The sequence below is a fragment of the Haliotis cracherodii genome, unplaced genomic scaffold (genome assembly GCF_022045235.1).
Source record: "Haliotis cracherodii isolate W230 unplaced genomic scaffold, xgHalCrac1.p SCAF_15, whole genome shotgun sequence".
Classification (NCBI taxonomy): domain Eukaryota; kingdom Metazoa; phylum Mollusca; class Gastropoda; order Lepetellida; family Haliotidae; genus Haliotis; species Haliotis cracherodii.
This window is the reverse complement of record NW_027266270.1, coordinates 10,865,375-10,885,526: the sequence shown is the minus strand read 5'-3', so window position 1 is coordinate 10,885,526 and position 20,152 is coordinate 10,865,375. Positions and strand designations below refer to the sequence as shown.

Sequence of the window (20,152 nt, the reverse complement as noted above, 5' to 3'; positions counted from 1 at the left end):
CCATTATTCACTCTAATGTATGTATAACATTGTGAACTTGATACAGGATTTAAATCCCTCTGAATACTGTATCATTAAGGCCTTTATTTTTATTTGTTGCTTTTCGGATTTTTTTCTCTCAAAATGTTTTTGTCGGTGGTCAATATATAAAAAAAAACATGATAGAAAGTAAGAAAAACGTTTGATGGTCAAATCCTAATTTCAAGTGTTTACTTGACAAATAATTACGGGTTTTTGAGCATTAACTGTTGTGTCAGCCCGAAAGGGAAACATTTTTTTCTTTTTTCAGATACGTGATCAGGCTGTGCGTTTATGAAAAAAATCACTTTAACCTGGAATTTTGTATTTGTTTCCCCAACCTTTATGCTTTTAAGGCGAGTCCCTAAACCAAGTAATGATAATTACAACGCCTTACGTCATGGCGTGTTCTCTAAACATTGGAGGCAGATAGATCATAGGTAGAGATAACGCTATGTTAGTATAGGAATCAGGGGAGATCACTCTAATTCAATAGAAAATGTGTATTTCAGCGAAACTACAACATCTTAAGGCGTCTGCGCGAGCTGCACGTGAAGAACGCAACAGGATATGCGAGGCTCGTCTGGCCAGAAGGATAGCGGCGGTTGCCCGTAGAGGTAATTCCTGTAATAAGGTGGTTAATATTCTGTTTTATTTTGGAAATAAACGACGAGTAGGATTTGTTATCGTACAATAAAACACTGCATGGAGAATAAACCATGAGGGGCGCAGCCTGGAGTAGACAATTCTCCCTGCAGTGTTTTATTTTGCGATAAAAGCGACAACCAGTCGATTATTATCCCCCGCCCCGAAGTACCGTTTGATCCTCAACCTTAGCACTTAGCTACCTTGATGTTAGGGTATGATCACTTTAGCGCTGAGATCGATTGAACAACGGCGCCCTGGAATAGAACCCCAAGTTATCCAAAACCTCACGCGCTTACTCAGTTCTGGAACATATTGTTGTTTGTATAGTTAGTGAAGGTGACTTTCGTGAAGGTCAAGCTTTGCTAAGGTCATAATTCAGGTGACCTTCGTCTTAAGGTAAACGCGTTTCACAGAGCAACTTATCTCGATCATAAGTTATCACATGTGTTCATGTGAATGAGATTTAGATTTGTTCATTATAATACTCCATGGTGTAGACTTTAAGAAACACTCAAAGCGATACGTGTTTTTCTAACGTTTCAACACTAGCAATTATTTTGTCTAGTCTTGTTTTCCCATGAGACGTATTTAAAGATGTGGATAAAGACGTGGATAAAGACGTAGATAAATGACGTGTATAAAGACGTGGATAAAGACGTGATAAAGACGTGGATAAGGACGTAGATAAAGACGTGAATAAAGACATGATAAAGACGTTGAAAAGGACGTGGATAAAGACGTAGATTAAGACGTGGAAAAGGACGTAGATAAAGACGTGTATAAGGACGTAGATAAAGACGTAGATAAGGACGTTTTTAAAGACGTGGATAAGGACGTAGATAAGGACGTGTATAAAGACGTGGATAAAGACGTAGATAAGGACGTAGATAAAGACGTAGATAAGGACGTAGATATAAACGTGGATAAGGACGTGTATAAAGACGTGGATAAGGACGTAGATAAAGACGTAGATAAAGACGTGAATAAGCACGTAGATAAAGATGTAGATAAAGACGTGAATAAGCACGTAGATATAAACGTAGATAAGGACGTGGTTAAAGACGTAGATAAAGATGTGGATAAAGACGTAGATAAAGATGTGTATAAGGACGTAGATAAAGACGTGTATAAAGACGTGGATAAGGACGTAGATAAAGACGTGGATAAAGACGTGGATAAAGACGTAGATAAGGACGTAGATAAAGACGTAGATAAGGACGTAGATATAAACGTGGATAAGGACGTGTATAAAGACGTGGATAGGGACGTAGATAAAGACGTAGATAAAGACGTGAATAAGCACGTAGATAAAGATGTAGATAAAGACGTGAATAAGCACGTAGATATAAACGTAGATAAGGACTAGGTTAAAGACGTAGATAAAGATGTTGTATAAGGACGTAGATAAAGAAGTTGATAAAGACGTGTATAAAGACGTGGATAAGGACGTAGATAAAGACGTGGATAAAGACGTGTACAAAGACGTGGATAAGGACGTAGATAAAGACGTGGATAAGGACGTAGATAAAGACGTGTATAAAGACGTGGATAAGGACGTAGATAAGGACGTGTATAAAGACGTGGATAAGGACGTAGATAAAGACGTGGATAAGGACGTATGTAAAGATGTGGATAAGGACCTGGATAAAAACGACAAAAAAACAACAAACAACCAAAAAAACAAAACAACAACAAACTAAACCAAACAAACAATCGAACAATAAACAAAAAAACAAACAAAACAATCAAACCAGTTTGAAACAACGTTAAGAACATGGAATGAAATAATTCCATGTTCCCCAAATATGCATTCGGAATACACCAGTGAAGAGGAAAACACAACTCTCTAAAATATAAATTGGAAACAGGAACTGCTTGTAGTCGAACCGAGGCTGGTTCCAGTCGAAATGAGCGCGCGTAGATAATGGTCAATCGGAGCTACGCCTATTGTCTACCTTCTAAATACACTGGCTACGTATATTCCAAACGTGCCTTCGGCAAATTGTCTACTTTATCAGAATGGCTCCACACCGAAGGAAGTGCTGGACACGTTCTTTTGACACCATCAGTTTACTCTTTCTGTTGGCTTGACGAGCGCGTTCCCTGGTATGTGAACAGCAACGTGGTAAACTTCTACTACCCGTGTCAAGAGACAAACAATATGTTTTTTTCAGATTTCCGGGTTATTTTGAGTATTTGATGCACAGAATATAATGTGATACCAACGACGTTTTTCAAATGAAAATGTAAATACATAATCAGTTACATTAACAATTCAGAAAACACATAATATTTGTCCAAATTATATCAGGCAAAAGTTATGATTATTTTTCAGATGCATTCTCTCTATACAGTTTAGAATTTTGGTTTTAACTAAAATCCTGTTAAAAGCGTAAAACCCATTTCACTCACTCACTCATTGAAGGCTATAACATCAAAGTACACACTTCAACATAGGCGCAGTGATATGGCCGTTCTATAGAGAGAGATCTTGAAATGTACAATGACTCTCGGCACTAGACACGCAGAACACCGGTCAGAACGCACCTAGCACGGACGTGTTCATAATTAAACAAGGCACCAATTTAATCAGGAGTCTAGGAGGTAAACCTTGACTAGTCCACTAAGCTTCAGGCAGGCCAGATGTATATCCGGCCCAGGAGCAAGTTCTGCTAATTATGAAAGAAGTCACTACCTTACTTAAAACAAGGCGATTTCAATGAGCTGAAGTGTTTTGTTGTTTAGGTGATAACGGTAAATTAGAACGAATGGTACAATTTTGAAACACGATAAAAAAAATATCATTTAGTGAATGTTTGACGGAACATAATACTCCTTCTATCGATTTTTTCTGTTTTGTTTATAAAGTCTAGTTATGTCTCCCCCAGAATGGAGGGAGACATATTGTTTTTGGCACGGTTCCCGTCGGCGTCGGCGTCGGCGTTCCCACCGTTTCCGGACCATAACTCAGAAACCGTTTAATATTTTTTCGCGAAACTTTGTATACATATTAACCCAGCACTGAAGTGGTGCCTTTTGCTATTTAGAGATTTTTGACATTTTTATTTTTTCTCGTTTCCATGGAGATAAGTTGAACATAGGCTCTGAATGGGGGTAAGCTTTGTTTCCTGACCATAACTCAGAAACCGTTTAATATATTTTCGCGAAACTTTGTATACACATTAACCCAGCACTGAAGTGGTGCCTTTTGCTATTTAGAGATTTTTGACATTTTTATTTTTTCTCGTTTCCATGGAGATAAGTTGAACATAGACTCTGAATGGGGGTAAGCTTGGTTTCCGGACCATAACTCGGAAACCGTTTAATATATTTTCGCGAAACTTTGTATACACATTAACCCAGCACTGAAGTGGTGCCTTTTGCTATTTAGAGATTTTTGACATTTTTATTTTTTCTCGTTTCCATGGAGATAAGTTGAACATAGACTCTGAATGGGGGTAAGCTTTGTTTCCTGACCATAACTCAGAAACCGTTTAATATTTTTTCGCGAAACTTTGTATACACATTAACCCAGCACTGAAGTGGTGCCTTTTGCTATTTAGAGATTTTTGACATTTTTATTTTTTCTCGTTTCCATGGAGATAAGTTGAACATAGACTCTGAATGGGGGTAAGCTTTGTTTCCTGACCATAACTCAGAAACCGTTTAATATTTTTTCGCGAAACTTTGTATACACATTAACCCAGCACTGAAGTGGTGCCTTTTGCTATTTAGAGATTTTTGACATTTTTATTTTTTCTCGTTTCCATGGAGATAAGTTGAACATAGACTCTGAATGGGGGTAAGCTTGGTTTCCGGACCATAACTCGGAAACCGTTTAATATATTTTCGCGAAACTTTGTATACACATTAACCCAGCACTGAAGTGGTGCCTTTTGCTATTTAGAGATTTTTGACATTGTTATTTTTTCTCGTTTCCATGGAGATAAGTTGAACATAAGCTCTGAATGGGGGTAAGCTTTGTTTCCTGACCATAACTCAGAAACCGTTTAATATCTTTTCGCGAAACTTTGTATACACATTAACCCAGCACTGAAGTGGTGCCCATTAGTTGTTTGAAATTTCTAGGAGTTCTATTTTTGTCTCTGTTATTTAGTAATGGAGGGTGGGAATGAAGAGATGGGGTTTAACGTGAAGTAAACGAATGAATGGGGGTTAGGGGAGTGGGGGGAGACATATGTTTTTACGAGTAAAAACACTTTCTAGTTAAATTTGTATTTGGTCTCCAGGGAAAGAGCCAATATACGGCTAAATCATACTGTTTTATATTAATTATAATGAAATTGTAAAAGGAACGTGCGGTTTTGAAGACATATGTCAATCACCTTAAGTATTAAAGTAAGTATTTGGAATTATTATATTATTATAATGACTATAATTGAAGGTTGCTTTTCGGAGAACAAGATGAAGTAATTATTTCTTAAGAAATCAATAAGGAGTACGTAGGTCATCTATTCGCGTCATTCTTGCATAAATCGATAGATCATTACTGTTTGTGAGTTGACAGCTACAATGAACGGTAAAAACATTCTTTCGCTAGAACTGACTTTTTGTCAACAGTGTTTTATCTTCAGTCGAGCTGGAATGATGTGCAAGACTTTGACAAACATGTACTATGACAGCTGCGTGCATCGACCGGGATTATGATCGATTGCACCTTGACATAATTACGAAATATACAACGAAATGCAGCACACAATAGACTTCCATTTCGCCTCTAGATTGCAATAAACAACTACATATTAACATTTTGTGACATTCGGACACTGATATTAAGTTCTGGTTCGTTTCGCTGTCATGTGGTGGTTGTGAAGGTATTGATCGGAACTGTTGGAGAATAAATGTCGTGATGACTACGCAATAACTAACCTTTAGGAAACCACCGCTGGGTTTTTATCCACTTGGTAAATATACTTTGCGTATGGCAAGCGTGATGAATGGTGTTTGAATTATGGGCAAACTATTGGCAATTTATTACTATATGTAATTATGTTTTCCCTTTTATTACTTTCATTTATATCAGACTTTTTTATGCCTATTCATTATCATTTTTTCAATGTTGCACCAATCATGACGGATACCACTATTCTTAGTATCGGGCGAAAGCATAAATAGGCGATGGTTTGGGCATAATGGCGGGTGAGTGGTACATGAATTTGTGACCATGCACTCTCGCTATGACCTTGGCCCCGATTCACAAAACGTTGAAAGATCTACGGCGGACATACATTCTTTTACGTAACAGTAACGTAAACGTTCGACAAACGTCAAGTCAGAATCTGTTAACACAATGGAGTCGGGTTTTTCTCATGTTTTAAAAAAGATTTCCGAGGCGGTAAATTCGACCCACTTGGGTACAGGTTCATAGCTTTTATTTGGTGTACTTTTAGAATGAAGCTTCGGACTCCATTAGAACGTAACTGTTGGGCGAATCGCAGCTAGGGATTAATCAAAGCTGAGCGTACAAAGCTGCGGTTTCTCAGATATAAAAGAGTTTGATTGAAATCAGGTAACCTTTTCGAAGAAATTATTTTTTCGGCCATACAATGACACGCAGTAATCTGATCATTGAACAATGCGAATCGGCGTCAGCCTTTGCAACATCAGAATATGCATGTTTACCTTATAGCAATTACACCAGCACAGTGCATGTATTATATTCAGATACCTTTAAATATAGTTTTTCATAAATGTGGAAAGGTCAAAACAGCAGAATTTTCTTTTTGAAAAAAACTTGTATTAAAACCGCGTCGGCATGAATCCTTGCTTTTTAAAAATCTCCTTCCTGTTTTTTAGTTTATTGCACAAAAAGGCTTTTGATTGGGTGACAAAAAACTTTCTAACCATCCGTTCTTATTTCGTTTGCCAATAAGTTTTTTTTGACCTTATAAGATGAAGGTTGAAACATGCTCCTGGGTCTATGTAGAGGGCAAGTGACGCCTTTGAGGGATGACCTTCTCACTGTGAATCTAAAGCTCTTATAGCTAAAGTGACCTTTCTCGGTTGATTATTAATTACCTTTTAAGTCTCTGATAATCAAACGAGCCCGTCAAATTGTATCTGGCCCTAAGAGTTTGAATCGATTGAATCTGCAGTTGTTTGTCATTCCAGCAAATCATTGCCGTAGAACTACAATGGCATTTCAAACGCGTCTGTATATCTTACTTCAAGGACTACTAATGGGGGTTTGAGATGTTTATGGTGCGAGACAAACCCCTTTAGCTCTCCGCCGCCACTTTAGTCACATCATTGTCAAGTCTCGCCCAGTTAAGTCCATTTTTCGATATTCCCCGAGAACACCGCTAGGTGGCCACCGTAGAATCGGCTTGAGGCGACAGTGCGAGTGAGAGAAGATAGGTTGGACGCCGCGGTACCTACTGCTCGCTGTTTGCCATACATGTACATATTCGGCTGTCGCTGGGACGTGAGAGTGACTGAGCTGTATTTGTGTTTTCCAGCACAACGGAGGTATCGTTCGAAGTGTAACCGGCCTCCTTTCAGAAGCGAATGGACTTTACAGCAAGTTCTCCGTCGACTCAGCTTTCCCGATCTCGTCACAGGTAAGATTGAGGGAGGGTGGAAGTGACATCTGTCTTCCTGGTGCTCATTAGAAAAGGTTGAAGAAAACATAGATGGAAAGCAATTCTTAAGTTTTTGTGTTGAGGATTACATGTTTTGTAAAGAATTCAACACTGTTGCGATGGTATATGGCTTATTATTATTATTATTATTATTATTTCCCTCATCCGGACGGCATTGTTGACGTCATTCGAATCTTATATTGACACGAGGTCGGAATGACGTCATACTAGAAACGACGTCTTAGATGAAGATTGTTGACGTCATTCAACAAATTGTGGTTCCGCTGCTGTTGCGACTTGCTGTCCTTATAGGTAAACACTAAAATTCGTCTCTGTATGTAGACATCTTCTTCGGTAATAAATAGAACATATCATTATATGAGTGTTCATGTCATACTATGTTTACGAGTTTACGCTCGCTCTCGCTCGTGAAATACCGGAATTAAGACACTCGTGTCGTAACCATAGTATGACATGAACACTCATATAATATCCTCTATTTAAACTCGGGGACAGATATATAGAGGTTATCACGCGAGTGTGTTTGGGGATGGTAAATATCCTGCATTAGGAATAAACATTGTATTTAGCGAGCCTTGGCGATCTAAATACATAGTGTTTATTCCTAATACAGGATATTTACCATCCCCAAACACACAAGCGTGATAACCTCTTTATCATATAATGTCATTCTTTAATTCTGTGCTTCAAAATCGCTTCCCCTCTCTCACAAACATTACCGAAACATTGCGAGTTTTCCTGGAATGCGCGCATTAATATTTAGTCCGTCACAAGGTAAGTGATGTGTCAGTCGGACAGTGACAGTAGCCAATATAGTTCCAACTAAAAACTGTTTCTTATACAGTGGCGAAGCAACTTATACGCAAAACAACAGTTGTTTCTAATTGCCTTTCGCGGCAATCCATCGGTCTGTCCGCTAGAGTAACTGCCCTTTGTCAAAGGGAAGCTACTCTAACCCTAGTCTATGAGACGTCACGGCCACGGTCAGACGTTGTTGACAGTCGGTCTGTCCTGTCATTCCGTTAAGAAGTGTAGTCAGATGTACACACAGCGACAAAACGAAACAAGGTAACAATTCAAACATATTTCGGCCCAATCCAACTATTTTAATATGTGGAGAAGGTTTCAAGCCGCAGAGGTCTACAGGCACAGGTATGGCTACTGATCCCGCTTGGCTAGGCCTCGTGCCCTCGCAAAATTGTTTCAAAATTTATATCTCCAAAGTTGCCAAAACTTATAAAATGCCTTAGCTACGTCACAGTTAGACACTGATTCTCAGTATATTAGACTGTTCTTTTGATAATTATAGCAATTTTCCCTGTAGTTTATCCAGATTCCAGATGGTTAATTCTGACTCGATCGCCGAATGACGAGGGCGACGCCATGTTTGGTTATAAACAGTGAAAGTAGTCCTACTTGACCTTTGATATTTGCACCTCTATCTGCATATGACCCCAACGGATATCGTTTTTATCCGTTGGCTTTATCCTGCCGAGAAACCTACCCATTATATGATAAAACCAAGTTCATAATGCGCACTTGAGCAAATATCACCCACGCGCACCAGTGTATTGTTTACATCATTTGGATGGTATGATGACATCATTTGATTCTTATTATGACGTAAGGTCGGAATGATTTCACACTACGATTGTTGACATCATTCGACAAATGTGTTCTAAGACGGCTGTCGTCGTCGGTGCACTTTTCTAAAGGGGAGCTCCAAAGAATTAAGAAAGAATGGGTAATAAAACTACTATTACAGTCGCATGTGAGTCATGCTACTTTACGAAACTTGCTAAAGAATAAATGCATTACACTCGCAAGAGACTCGTTTCGTGAAATCAGTTTGACACACGAGGTCGTATAATAATCTCAGATATGTGATATCACTTTTCGTCATGTCAGTCATACATTATCGTTCAGAGCAGGGTTACATCCCAAGACACTCACTAACTTCAGGTGTCATGGGGTAGCCCATGGGTTGACGCGTCAACTGGTTAAGATGAAGACTGGAGTTCGACTCCAACACGGGTACATTGTGTGACGTCCATTCCGGGTGTCCCCAGTCGTGATGTTGGTGGAAGATGCAGAAATGGGATTGGACTGACAACAGCAGTAGGCACGCACCGAATGCGCGTCTTCCTTGTAAGCGCCTAAGATCGATTGTAACAGTCGTGATATGGGTTGAAGGTACTTCAAGCGGCATAACACCAATAACTCATAATATGTTCACTCAGTTTATATGATTACTTAACATCCCCTGGGCCCACTTGCAAATGGCAACCTCAGTGACAATCGATCTTAGGCGGTGACAAGCTCCTTACCTAGGTCTTATTCCACTGACTCAAACCGATCTTAGCTCGATTTTAAAACTGCTTGGATGTAATATCGCGAGCTTAGCTAAGATCGAAAATGGAAACGGCGAAGCTTCAGATATCTATAACTTACTCCTGTCTACAGTTGTCGGCAAAAGCGCATAGCTTGCTGCGCATTTCCACAGTGGAACCGGTTACGATGTGCCACATGTATCTCCCTCCATCGCAGTTGTTTGAAGGAGACAACTACGAGGATCTTGAAATGCGAATGAACACATCTATAAATTTGGTCCGTCATTAAGTGCGAGGTTTTATGACATTTTTCGTTCCATTATCGCAACTATGGTGACAGCTAACGTTTGGTGCTACGTATGATATTGTATGACTTGATAAAAAAATTTGGCATTTCATTTTGGCAGCCTGTCAATATCCGATGGATCAAGTTGCACGAGAACATACATGAATGTGTTTTTGCTGCCTCCGTCAGGAATTGAGACCAATTCTCATAAGACATGATGTTAAATATATCTTGAGAACAAGGACCTTTGGATATGAGACGTACATACCCTTATTTGCAAGTGAGGATAAAATGCATTATTTAAATAACCGATATATCCACAGGACGACGTGCATTGGTTGCGTGCCTACGTACTGTTCACGTCCAACCCCATTACTTTCCCGCGGCCCGTTCCACAAAGCTGTCTTAGCGCCAAGATAATCGTAACTACCATACTTTTAACATAGGATTACGATAGACGTAGCGCTAAGACCGCTTTGTGGAACGGGTCCCTGGTCATGTATACATGCTGATGTCGAGGTATCTGACGAATTGTGTAACTTAAATTTTTCCGTTCATGTGATTTGTTTAAAAAATGATTACTCTTGTGAGAGAAACTGTTTTGCTTGAAGAGGGCTTTACTTGTTCTCGGTTTGGTCGTAGCTGTTACAATATTATTGGTATTATGTTATGCAATGTTATCAAGCACGAAATCTAATGTTAAACTAATGGAGTTACGAACGTCTAAGCGCAGCGACTGTCGTAAGTCTATGTTAATCGTTAAGTATGGGAGCTACAAACGTCTGTACGCTACGACTGTCGTAAGTATATGATAGTCGTAAAAATATGGGAGCTACAAACGTCTTTACGCTACGACTGTCGTAAGTCTATGTTAGTCGTAAAAGTATGGGAGCTACAAATTTCTTTACGCTACGACTGTCGTAAGTCTATGTTAGTCGTTAAAGTATGGGAGCTACAAACGTCTGTACTCTACGACTGTCGTAAGTCTATGTTAGTCGTAAAAGTATGGGAGCTAAATACGTCTTTACGCTACGAGTGTCGTAAGTCTATATTAGTCGTTAAAGTATGGGAGCTACAAACGTCTTTACGCTACGACTGTCGTAAGTCTATTTCAGTTGTTAAAGTATGGGAGTTACGATCGTCTTAGCGATACAACTATCGCAAATCCATGCAAACGTATGGGGGTTGCGATGTTCATAGCACAACAACTGTCCTACATCTACGTTGCCGTATGGGAGTTACGATCGCCTGAAGATGATCACTTTGTTGGACTAGGAAATATGAAAAATGTGGAGCTGCTGCATCCAATACAAGAATTTCACTGCTAGTCTTCTTGAGAATTTATAGAAAAAAAACCTTCACGGGGAAAAACTGTTCTTGGGTTTTATCTGCAAAAATAATTAGATACTTTTTTTTAACATGTAACCACTTTCCTATTATCTCAAAACATTCCGGTATTGGTGTCCGGTGATCAGAACAGAACGGATCTCTTATAGTGGCCTGGCACACGTTCCTCGGGGAAGTAGTCAAGTGGGGACCAACACTTATGTGCATTAGTTGGAATTGGTGAGACTTTGAATGTTGTACAAGTCACCAGTCTTCCTTTCAGTCGGTTCTCCACTCGCATTGGATACTTGGGTCTATTATTCCCCGCAATCCTCACAAAGCTGCGCGTTTTTAGATTTGTCTAACCCATTTTGGGATAGATGGGTAGGGATATGGACTGACTAATCTGGCTTGTCGTTACGTTTATCCAGAGTTTCCTTTTCAGTCATACTTCTTTTCTTTAACGCGTTGTCAGTTCAAAACTTAGCTTCTTTTATACTTTCATTTTCATGTCATTACAGTTTTATAAACATGTCCATAACTTTGAAATTCCAGGTGGTCACGTTGAATCGAGCATGTATGTAGGTACTATCGGAATGTTATACTTGTAAATGCTGACGGTTTCAGTCATTTCCCGTAGCACCATCTTTCTACCATATACACACAAGCACTGTCAGAAAATAATCACAATTTCAGCATATGAATAATCGATAAAATCATCGCAATGCCTAAAACCACATATCAGGAGCCGAAAGAAATATTTAATGGAAAATATTATTTGCCTTGAAAGCCCCTTCGCAGGTTTCCAATTTTCTTTTGACGAGTTTCAACCAGCCATATTCCGAGGAACACGCACGTTTGTTTCATATTTTTTGCTGCACCAGCGAAGTGCGCAATCGGATCCACCGGAAGGGCTCTTAAAAGCTGCAGAATCTCAATGCGACGTCTTTCTTCTTTCCTTGGCTGATCTGTTTGATGTAAATGTACAAGCGTTAAGAATCTTTACCTGTATTTAAATATTGACTCCCCGAATACAATCTGACCACGGCAATGTCGAATGTGTGTGTGTGTGTGTGTGTGTGTGTGTGTGTGTGTGTGTGGTTTCCAGACAGGCAGCCCTGGGTCTGTTCCTGGCGGTGAAACCTTTGTGGTGGCGGCGTGTTGATGTCAAGAACATCGCGGGTTAATTGACACGTTATGTTCGCTAGAATCTGTGCTGGACCTTAGCATGCCCCCAGGATAAACGCTGCGTCACCACGGCAATAGTCTACATTTCTGTGAGAGACGGGGAGGAACCCAGTTGTGCAGATGCTAGAACGGGACAAACATTATGAGGACTAAAGTCGTATGGACTGATGTTTCTACTGGGATTAAATTTCGTCTGGTTCTTTCAAATTACTGAAGATTGCGTGTCATTGAATGTGCTATTAACATTGGTTAGATATGGGTTTTGGGAGTCTAGGTGGCGACTCAACAGAACCTAATGGCCTGGTTAGTTATTTCCATGTTAACTGAGATGATAGGTCGCCATTGCGTCGAATCTGTTTGTTGTTAAGAGGATGTCTTCAGACACTGGAATAGCGTGTTATTTGAAGTAAATATAGGTTAAGGACTGCAGCTAACTTATTGAATTACGTACGAGTCACGGCTATATATATAAAAGACCCATCTTGCAACAACACATTTTTTGTGCCAGGATATTTTTTTTTCAACAGTCTGAGGCATGACTCGTTTTTCAAGAGTTTCAATATTTTTTAGTATTGACTAGAAAAGAGTTCTTGAAACTGCTTTGGAAGTTTGGCGAAACTAGAAAAGTACTTGAATTTGAAATTTGCAATCAAGGGAATCGATGCCTAAAATTTAAGTAACATTCTCAGACAAATATCGATTTTCCAAAATGTGCCACAATATTTCAAATCTCAGGCACCACCAGCAATTTCATTTTCCTATACGTACACCATTTCATCTTGGTTGTTCAGTTAAATGTTGCAGAACGTGGACTGGGCAGCTCATGAGTGTAAATTCCACTACTTGTGGCTGCCAAGACTCAGCATACTGCTACCAACCTGTAGGTCATATAATCAAGGTGACGTCTCTATTCTTGACAATAACAACCTTCGCCAGTTATTCAAATATGGACCAAAATACCGTGAGCAGCCTCCTACCAATTTGCATCTCAACTTTAAAACCATTACGGATGCTGTCGAAGCATGCTAAAAAATTGGCCAAATGAGAAGATTGGGTTAAGTTAAGAAATCTGCCAAAAGCATGCATCAGTACTGTCGGCTTTTGACTTGACACTAAACCCTGAAGACATGGCCCTTCTCTTTTGTACGAGATTCCAAAGCTCCATAAAAACCCGTACAAAGAAAAATATTTTGCTGGGTCCAGCAAATGTACCACCCAATCCCTGTCATAAAGATTAACCATAATCTTTACGAAAACAACGAAGGACTTTCTTTACATTCATAGAAAGCATTTGCGACAAATGGAATTAATACCACGTGGATTCTCAAAACATTCAAAGGATTTGCTTGATTTTTTACTAACTTAGAAAAGAACCGGGTTCAATTCTGTCTAAGCAATCGATTCGTCAACTTTGTATACTCCTATCCTTCATGACAAACTTAAGGAAGAGTTTTATTCCTTGATCCATGGGGCTATTGTTACAAAACTTGGTGACCTTAAATATGCGTAGTAACGTATCTATCATCAGATTTTCAGGGCAAATGGTGAAATATGAAAGCAAATGCCATCAGAAGTTTACTGAGAAAACAATATGTGAAATGCTGGACTTCCTCATTGATAACATCTGTGTAAATATTTGAAGTAAGACATTCAGGAAAGAAGTAGGCATCCCCATGGCAACCAACAGGGCTCCACTTCTTGCTGATCTGTTTCTTTAAGAATATGAATTGGAATTTCTGCTCGGATTGGTAAAGTCAAATCAAGGTAATTTAACTAAAGGTTCTGGTATATCGACGATCTGATATTGTTCAAATAGTCTAGAAATAAAGGAGACTAATTAGACGGCTCCGTCTGTTTCATATTTAGATATCTGCATAAAGATTCAGTGACAAAATACTCTCCACAATACCGTATGAGGTGTGACTTCATCTTTCCACTAATCAACTTTCCCTTTATGTTGAGCAATATTCCTGCAGCTCCAGCCCTTAGTGTCTACATTTCACAACCTGAGTGCTACAATCGAGCATGCTCGTTTGACCAAGATTTCAAAGAGCGTCCTACGACTCTTGCTCAGAAGTTACAACATTCAAAGCCTCAGTTAAGCTTTAAAAATGTTTTATGACGGACATGTGGAGGATATTTCCAAATTTGACGCGTCAGTGACCAAAATGATGCTAGATGCGATTCCCTATTTTGACTTGTACCATATGAGCCCGTGTTTTTTTTCAGGTGAGCAATTGACTTGCCTTTGCATGTGTTTGTGACGGGTGCCACCGATGGGTCAGGATACATTCACCCTTATAGCTAACACCTGGTATCATCACTTTTTATGGTGATTCATAAACACGTGCGGAGTATGGAAAAGGTTTGCCATCACTGTGTAGTGACGGTGATGTGTGTGTGATGACGGTGATGTGTTTTTGGTAACGGCAATGTGTGTGATGACGGTGATGTGTTTGTGGTGGCGGTGAAACAAAAGCAAACAAGTAAACACATCCATACACCACATCCATACATGTCAGTATTCACATTGTAAATGTCAAAATGTTATGACGCTAATTACATGACAATTGAAAGCAAAATACCCCCTTCCCTGTTTATATTAATTACAAGCTTTCCTTCACCTTTTGAACTTATAGCAGCAAAGACAACATGTTGCAGAAATTCTAATGGAAAAAATACCTGTTATCATGATTTTCGTTCTTGTCCATCACAATTATTTTCATTACATCGATGCTCATCGCCAGCGTTCTGTCACATCGGTGCATGCTTTCTCATCCTTACATTCACTCTGGGCGAAATGGTCTAGTTTCCTTGTATCCCCTTGTGGCGCTTCCGTCACGCAGACGCGCTGACATCAAAAATAAAATTTTGACCTTTCCCAGTAAGCACATACACAAACTATACGAATGGTATTGTATATTTTTATACGTGGATAGATCCCCATGTGGCTGGCCTTTAGCGTTCGCTTTGCTGAAAAATAGACCAAACGACTTGATTTTACTTTTACATGTTGTCAATGTAATGTCCTTGTACCGCTTCTGGCAAAGTTGATGTCATATTCTGAGACCCGTGAAGGTAGTTTTGTTATCGCTTTAGGAAACGTTGATGTCAACTTGATGTCAGTAGAAGTAGGTTTTTTATATCGCGTTCAGCAACGTTCATGTCTAATCTTAGAATCAGTAGGAGTCGTTCACACGTCGCTTATAGCAACGTTAATATTATTTATCATCCAAACCTGTCTTCATTGAAGATGTGGCTGCAATGAAATTGCATCACAATGCTTTCGGACCATTGTGACGTCATTGTTACCATGACGTCACATTTAAATGGCATCACTAATGGCTCTGCCCCTGAAGCTGTCAGCAGTACTTTTTAAACCTAAGACACTGCTTATTACTGTCTACAAAGTGAAAATGAATGATGTTGGAATATGAATAAAATCTCACCCGAGTGTCTTTTGAATTCAAATATATCAACACTCGTTGATATATTTGACATCAAAAGACACTCGGGTGAGATTCTCTATATCGTGACAACAGTAGAAGTCGGCTTTTTATATTGCTTCCAGCAAAGATTATGTCATATATTGACATCAGTAGAAGTAAGTTTGTTATATCGCGTTCAGCAACGTTTACGTCCTATCTTGACATCAGTAGAAGTAAGTTTGTTATATCGCCTTCATCAATATTGATGTCATATATTGACATCAGTAGAATAAAGTTTGTTATTTCGGGTTCAGCAATATTTATGACATATCTTGACATCGGTAGGAGTGGGGTCTACTTTTCTCATTTGCTTAAATACTTAAAAACATGCACATATTGTTCAAAATATTTAATTTCAAAAACACATTTCACTTACAACTAAGCTTTTCAAGATTTCACAATCACAGGCCCGGTCAAGATTTCGTATAGTAGACATTCAGAGGAATTGAGTATGCTATCCCATACTGTGACCTTTACGAAGATTTTTTTCTCCTCCTTACTCGTTAGCTCTTACTTATATCGGCCAGGTGGTCATGCTAAGTAACCTGGTTGACGTGGATCACAACGACGTGGATCATTGATTATGATTCTCATCATTAGAATGTCTGGTACAGTCTTGATTGTCACCGTCGTGTGGTAGGAGTGTTGCTAGGCGCGGCGTTAGACAACAAACAAACACTTACCTTTTTATGAAAATCGTGTGATAATCGAGATTGATTATTATTCTCTGGCTTTGACGTCTTGAGTTGATTTCCTCGCTTTAGAAATGTTGATGACCCAGCTTGGTATTTGTAGAAGATTCGCATTTAGTAACGTTGATATATCCTGGCATCTGGAAGGATACGCTTTTCATCGTTTTCAGCAACGTTGCTGTTATGTCGTGACAACAAAAGTTGATGTGGATTTGGGATCGAACCTGGTCCACTCACCACACAATTATTATGCAACAACATGTGAAGTTGTCCTTTTCCTGTGGTGAATAATATGTAAAGGTTTTTTAGCCGAATATATATGCGGAGTCGTATACATGTGACAGAAACAATTGCAAATTTCTTTAGAAAGAAAATACAGAGTAGAAATAATTAAATAAACGCGGAACAATAAGAATTAATGCACAAAGAAAATACGTAAATTATTGAATCAATGATAGTTAATAACTACATATAATGATCAGGGGTTAAAACATCTACCGACGCCCTGGACAATATTCAATTCGGGCAAACGAAACATTTGGTGTCATCACTTGTCCGTGGGCAAGTGGATAATTTGGAGGTCATTCTCGTCCTTTTATTACTGGTTATAAAATGGGTTCAATGTATCCATCATCATGTATCTTGTAGAAACGCAAAGATACAAATCTAGAAACCTGGCACTTAGAGAAAGACATGAAAACGATGACGTCATAAATGCATACGTACAGAACGTATTTCAACCGTATTCAAAATTCGGTTTCTGTGTGTATGGTAATGTAAGAAAAACATATACGTTTTGGGGATGCATAAAATTCCGCATGAGACAACGTATACGGCCGTACTGTGATTCCAGCCCGAGGAACGTTTTCATGTCTTTTTTGTCGTAGAACTATACCCAATTACCGGAGTCTCACCAAGCACTAGCTCTCCAAGTGTGTATCCGCTGAAACTCATAGTGCGATCTTTAGGTTATTGGTTTTAACTATGTGTGGCCTTCCATTCTCCAGCCTTAATGTGAGATCTGTATTTGGGAGCACGTTCGGATGGAAATTTGATTGAAAAGGAATTTGTAATTTTTCGAACGGCTGACTGTCACACCGACCCTGGTCTGGGACTACTATTATAGGTCGCTGCCTATACTGTTGAGACTGTTGTTACTGTTGTGGCTGTAATTTATAAAGAGGGTCATCGAGTTGTTTTAAAGAACTGTTGTGTGAAATTTTAAGTAGTTTATTCATTATTGAACCCGTTTGGAGTGGAGTCGTCTAAGGCGCCGCAATTAGCTAAGCAGAGTTGCTTCCCTTAGGTGTGCCAGGTATATATGGTCTTGGGTTCGAATCTCGGTTCGCAATGATTATGTGTCTAGGTTTGTCAGCACAGCACCGGGGCTCGTGGGTTTCACCAAATTGGTTAACCTGCACCTTTCCTCCAACTCACTCACCATTACGGGTGGATCAGTTTGACATTACGACTGTGGCATGAGCAGAATATAACAGGTAGTCACAATGGAATGTAATTGTGTCACCATAACAAGTATACCGACTCTGCCGAACACATACAGGGCACGTAACAGCAAGTACCAGCTGTTGATGTCGCGGCCAGGGGATCGAAAAACTGGCCATACGCTCTCTAGACAGACACTCTGTCCACTACCCCACCGAGGCAGTTTGTATCTGCAGAGTGCTATGTCTTTAGAGTGTAACCTCTATAGAAAGTTCCTCAAATCTATGATTCTGCGAAATATGTTTGAAAATGGAACGAAAACAGAACATGTACACAGAGGAGTATCATCAGAGGAGTACGTCTACCTTCGATACAAGAGTTGTTGCATGGGACATAAACAAAATGAAATAACAAATTTTCAATTTACCAATATTTGCTGTTTAGTGTTTACTATTCTAAATCAACATTATCAATAAAAGGCAGTACCCAAACACTTTTATAAATAACTCAAACTCCTTGGAGCTGGCGAATATATATCGAGTGTTCCGTTGTTCGAAACATTAGTAGTGTCAATTTCAGACCATAACTCTGGTACGTATTCTACCGGAACCATAGCATTACATTGTCTAAAACCATATATCGAGATGCAGTTCGAGTTTATAATAAAGGTTCACGGTGAAGATCCGGGTTAGAATTGGTATTCAGCTACCCATGCTTGTCGTAAAAGGCGACTAACGGGATCGGGTGGTCAGGCTCGCTGACTTGGTTGATGCATGTCATCGTATCCCAATGGCGTGGATCGTTGCTCAAGATATCAATCACTGGATTGTCTGGTCCAGATTCGATTATTTACGGACCGCCGCCATACACCTGGAATATTGCTGAGGTCGGCGTTAAAAAACACGCGAACTAACAAATAAATAACAAACTTTCATTTTCATGACTGGATATAAGGTATAATTAAGATACTTGGACACAAACCATGTTTCAGTGTTAGGCGTCTTTTGATTCCTAAAATGACGAAAAAGGAGGATAATGTCAGGGCCATGAAGTCAAGTCTTGTTATCCATATATCGATTTACGAACTTTACCGAAGTTTCATTGTAGAAGACCAACGGTGACACGCCTTTTCAGACAACGTTCTTATTCTTACGACAATGATGGAACCGTATGGTTATCCTATACGGCCGCACGTCAATGCGACCGTCAGATACCCAAGGGTTAATTGTTATGATCTCCGTGTACCCATAGCATGATACTGAGTAGCAATATTTATTCATTTAATCATATGTTCCTTTCCACCTTGTCAAATGATACATCGATCTGTATGCAGCTATACCAGTTGTGCCTGCGCAATTCGCGGTTTTGTCTCTTGAATTATCACATACATATGCTGACGCGAGACAGACACCATCTAAACGATTCCGATTCATACATACAAACCACCACCGAGATATTGTGCCTGAAGGGAACAACGCAAAGTTACGACAACCATCGAGGTGTTCTGATTGGAATCGATCCGAACTCGCGTCAGGGAAACGCAGCGAACGGGAGGATATTTCGGTACTCATGACATGTTTGTGGCGAAGGTACAAGTTCTGCCAAGGGCGCGTCCAAATGAACCATTTACAAAGGTAATTCGCGAGTTTGTGACGGACGGGTGTATTCGGTGAGACTGTAATCAATCGGAACTGTTCGGAGCTGCTCGGTCTGTCATTTGGCTGTGTTGGAGAATTAGTGTCACCTTTGGTTGTGAAGGGGACATTTGGTTTGGAGCTGTGCAAGAAAGAACCGTTTGCTTGCATGGTTGAAATTCCTTGGAGGATAAGTTCGTATTGGGATTCTATCAATGCTTCAAGGTCTGATTTGGAGGTGAGTTGTGAACTTAAGTTCTTACCATTTGTGATGAGGGATTTCAGTTGGATGACAGCGATAGATAACATGTGGGTTTCCCGGGGCTATGAGACGATTTGGGGATATCGGTCTTTGTTTAAAAAACATATTCGTGTTGTTTTCAACTTGATTTGCAATCAGTTATGTGTTGTAGGCCTGAAACGATTCTTCATTACACGTTTAGCATCTTGTGTTTCAGAGGACAATTTATCTGTTT

At 39.5% G+C, this 20,152-nt stretch overlaps 1 protein-coding gene across 1 annotated transcript in view; it reads left to right on the top strand.

Annotated features, from left to right (window-relative positions):
• The window catches only part of LOC139461800 (platelet binding protein GspB-like), a 73,584-nt gene that overhangs the window by 8,723 nt on the left and 44,709 nt on the right, over positions 1–20,152 (top strand). The window contains exons 7-8 of the mRNA XM_071243272.1: positions 531–635; positions 7,146–7,247. Of these exons, the coding sequence (XP_071099373.1) occupies positions 531–635; positions 7,146–7,247 (207 nt within the window). The remainder of the gene's footprint in view (positions 1–530; positions 636–7,145; positions 7,248–20,152) is intronic.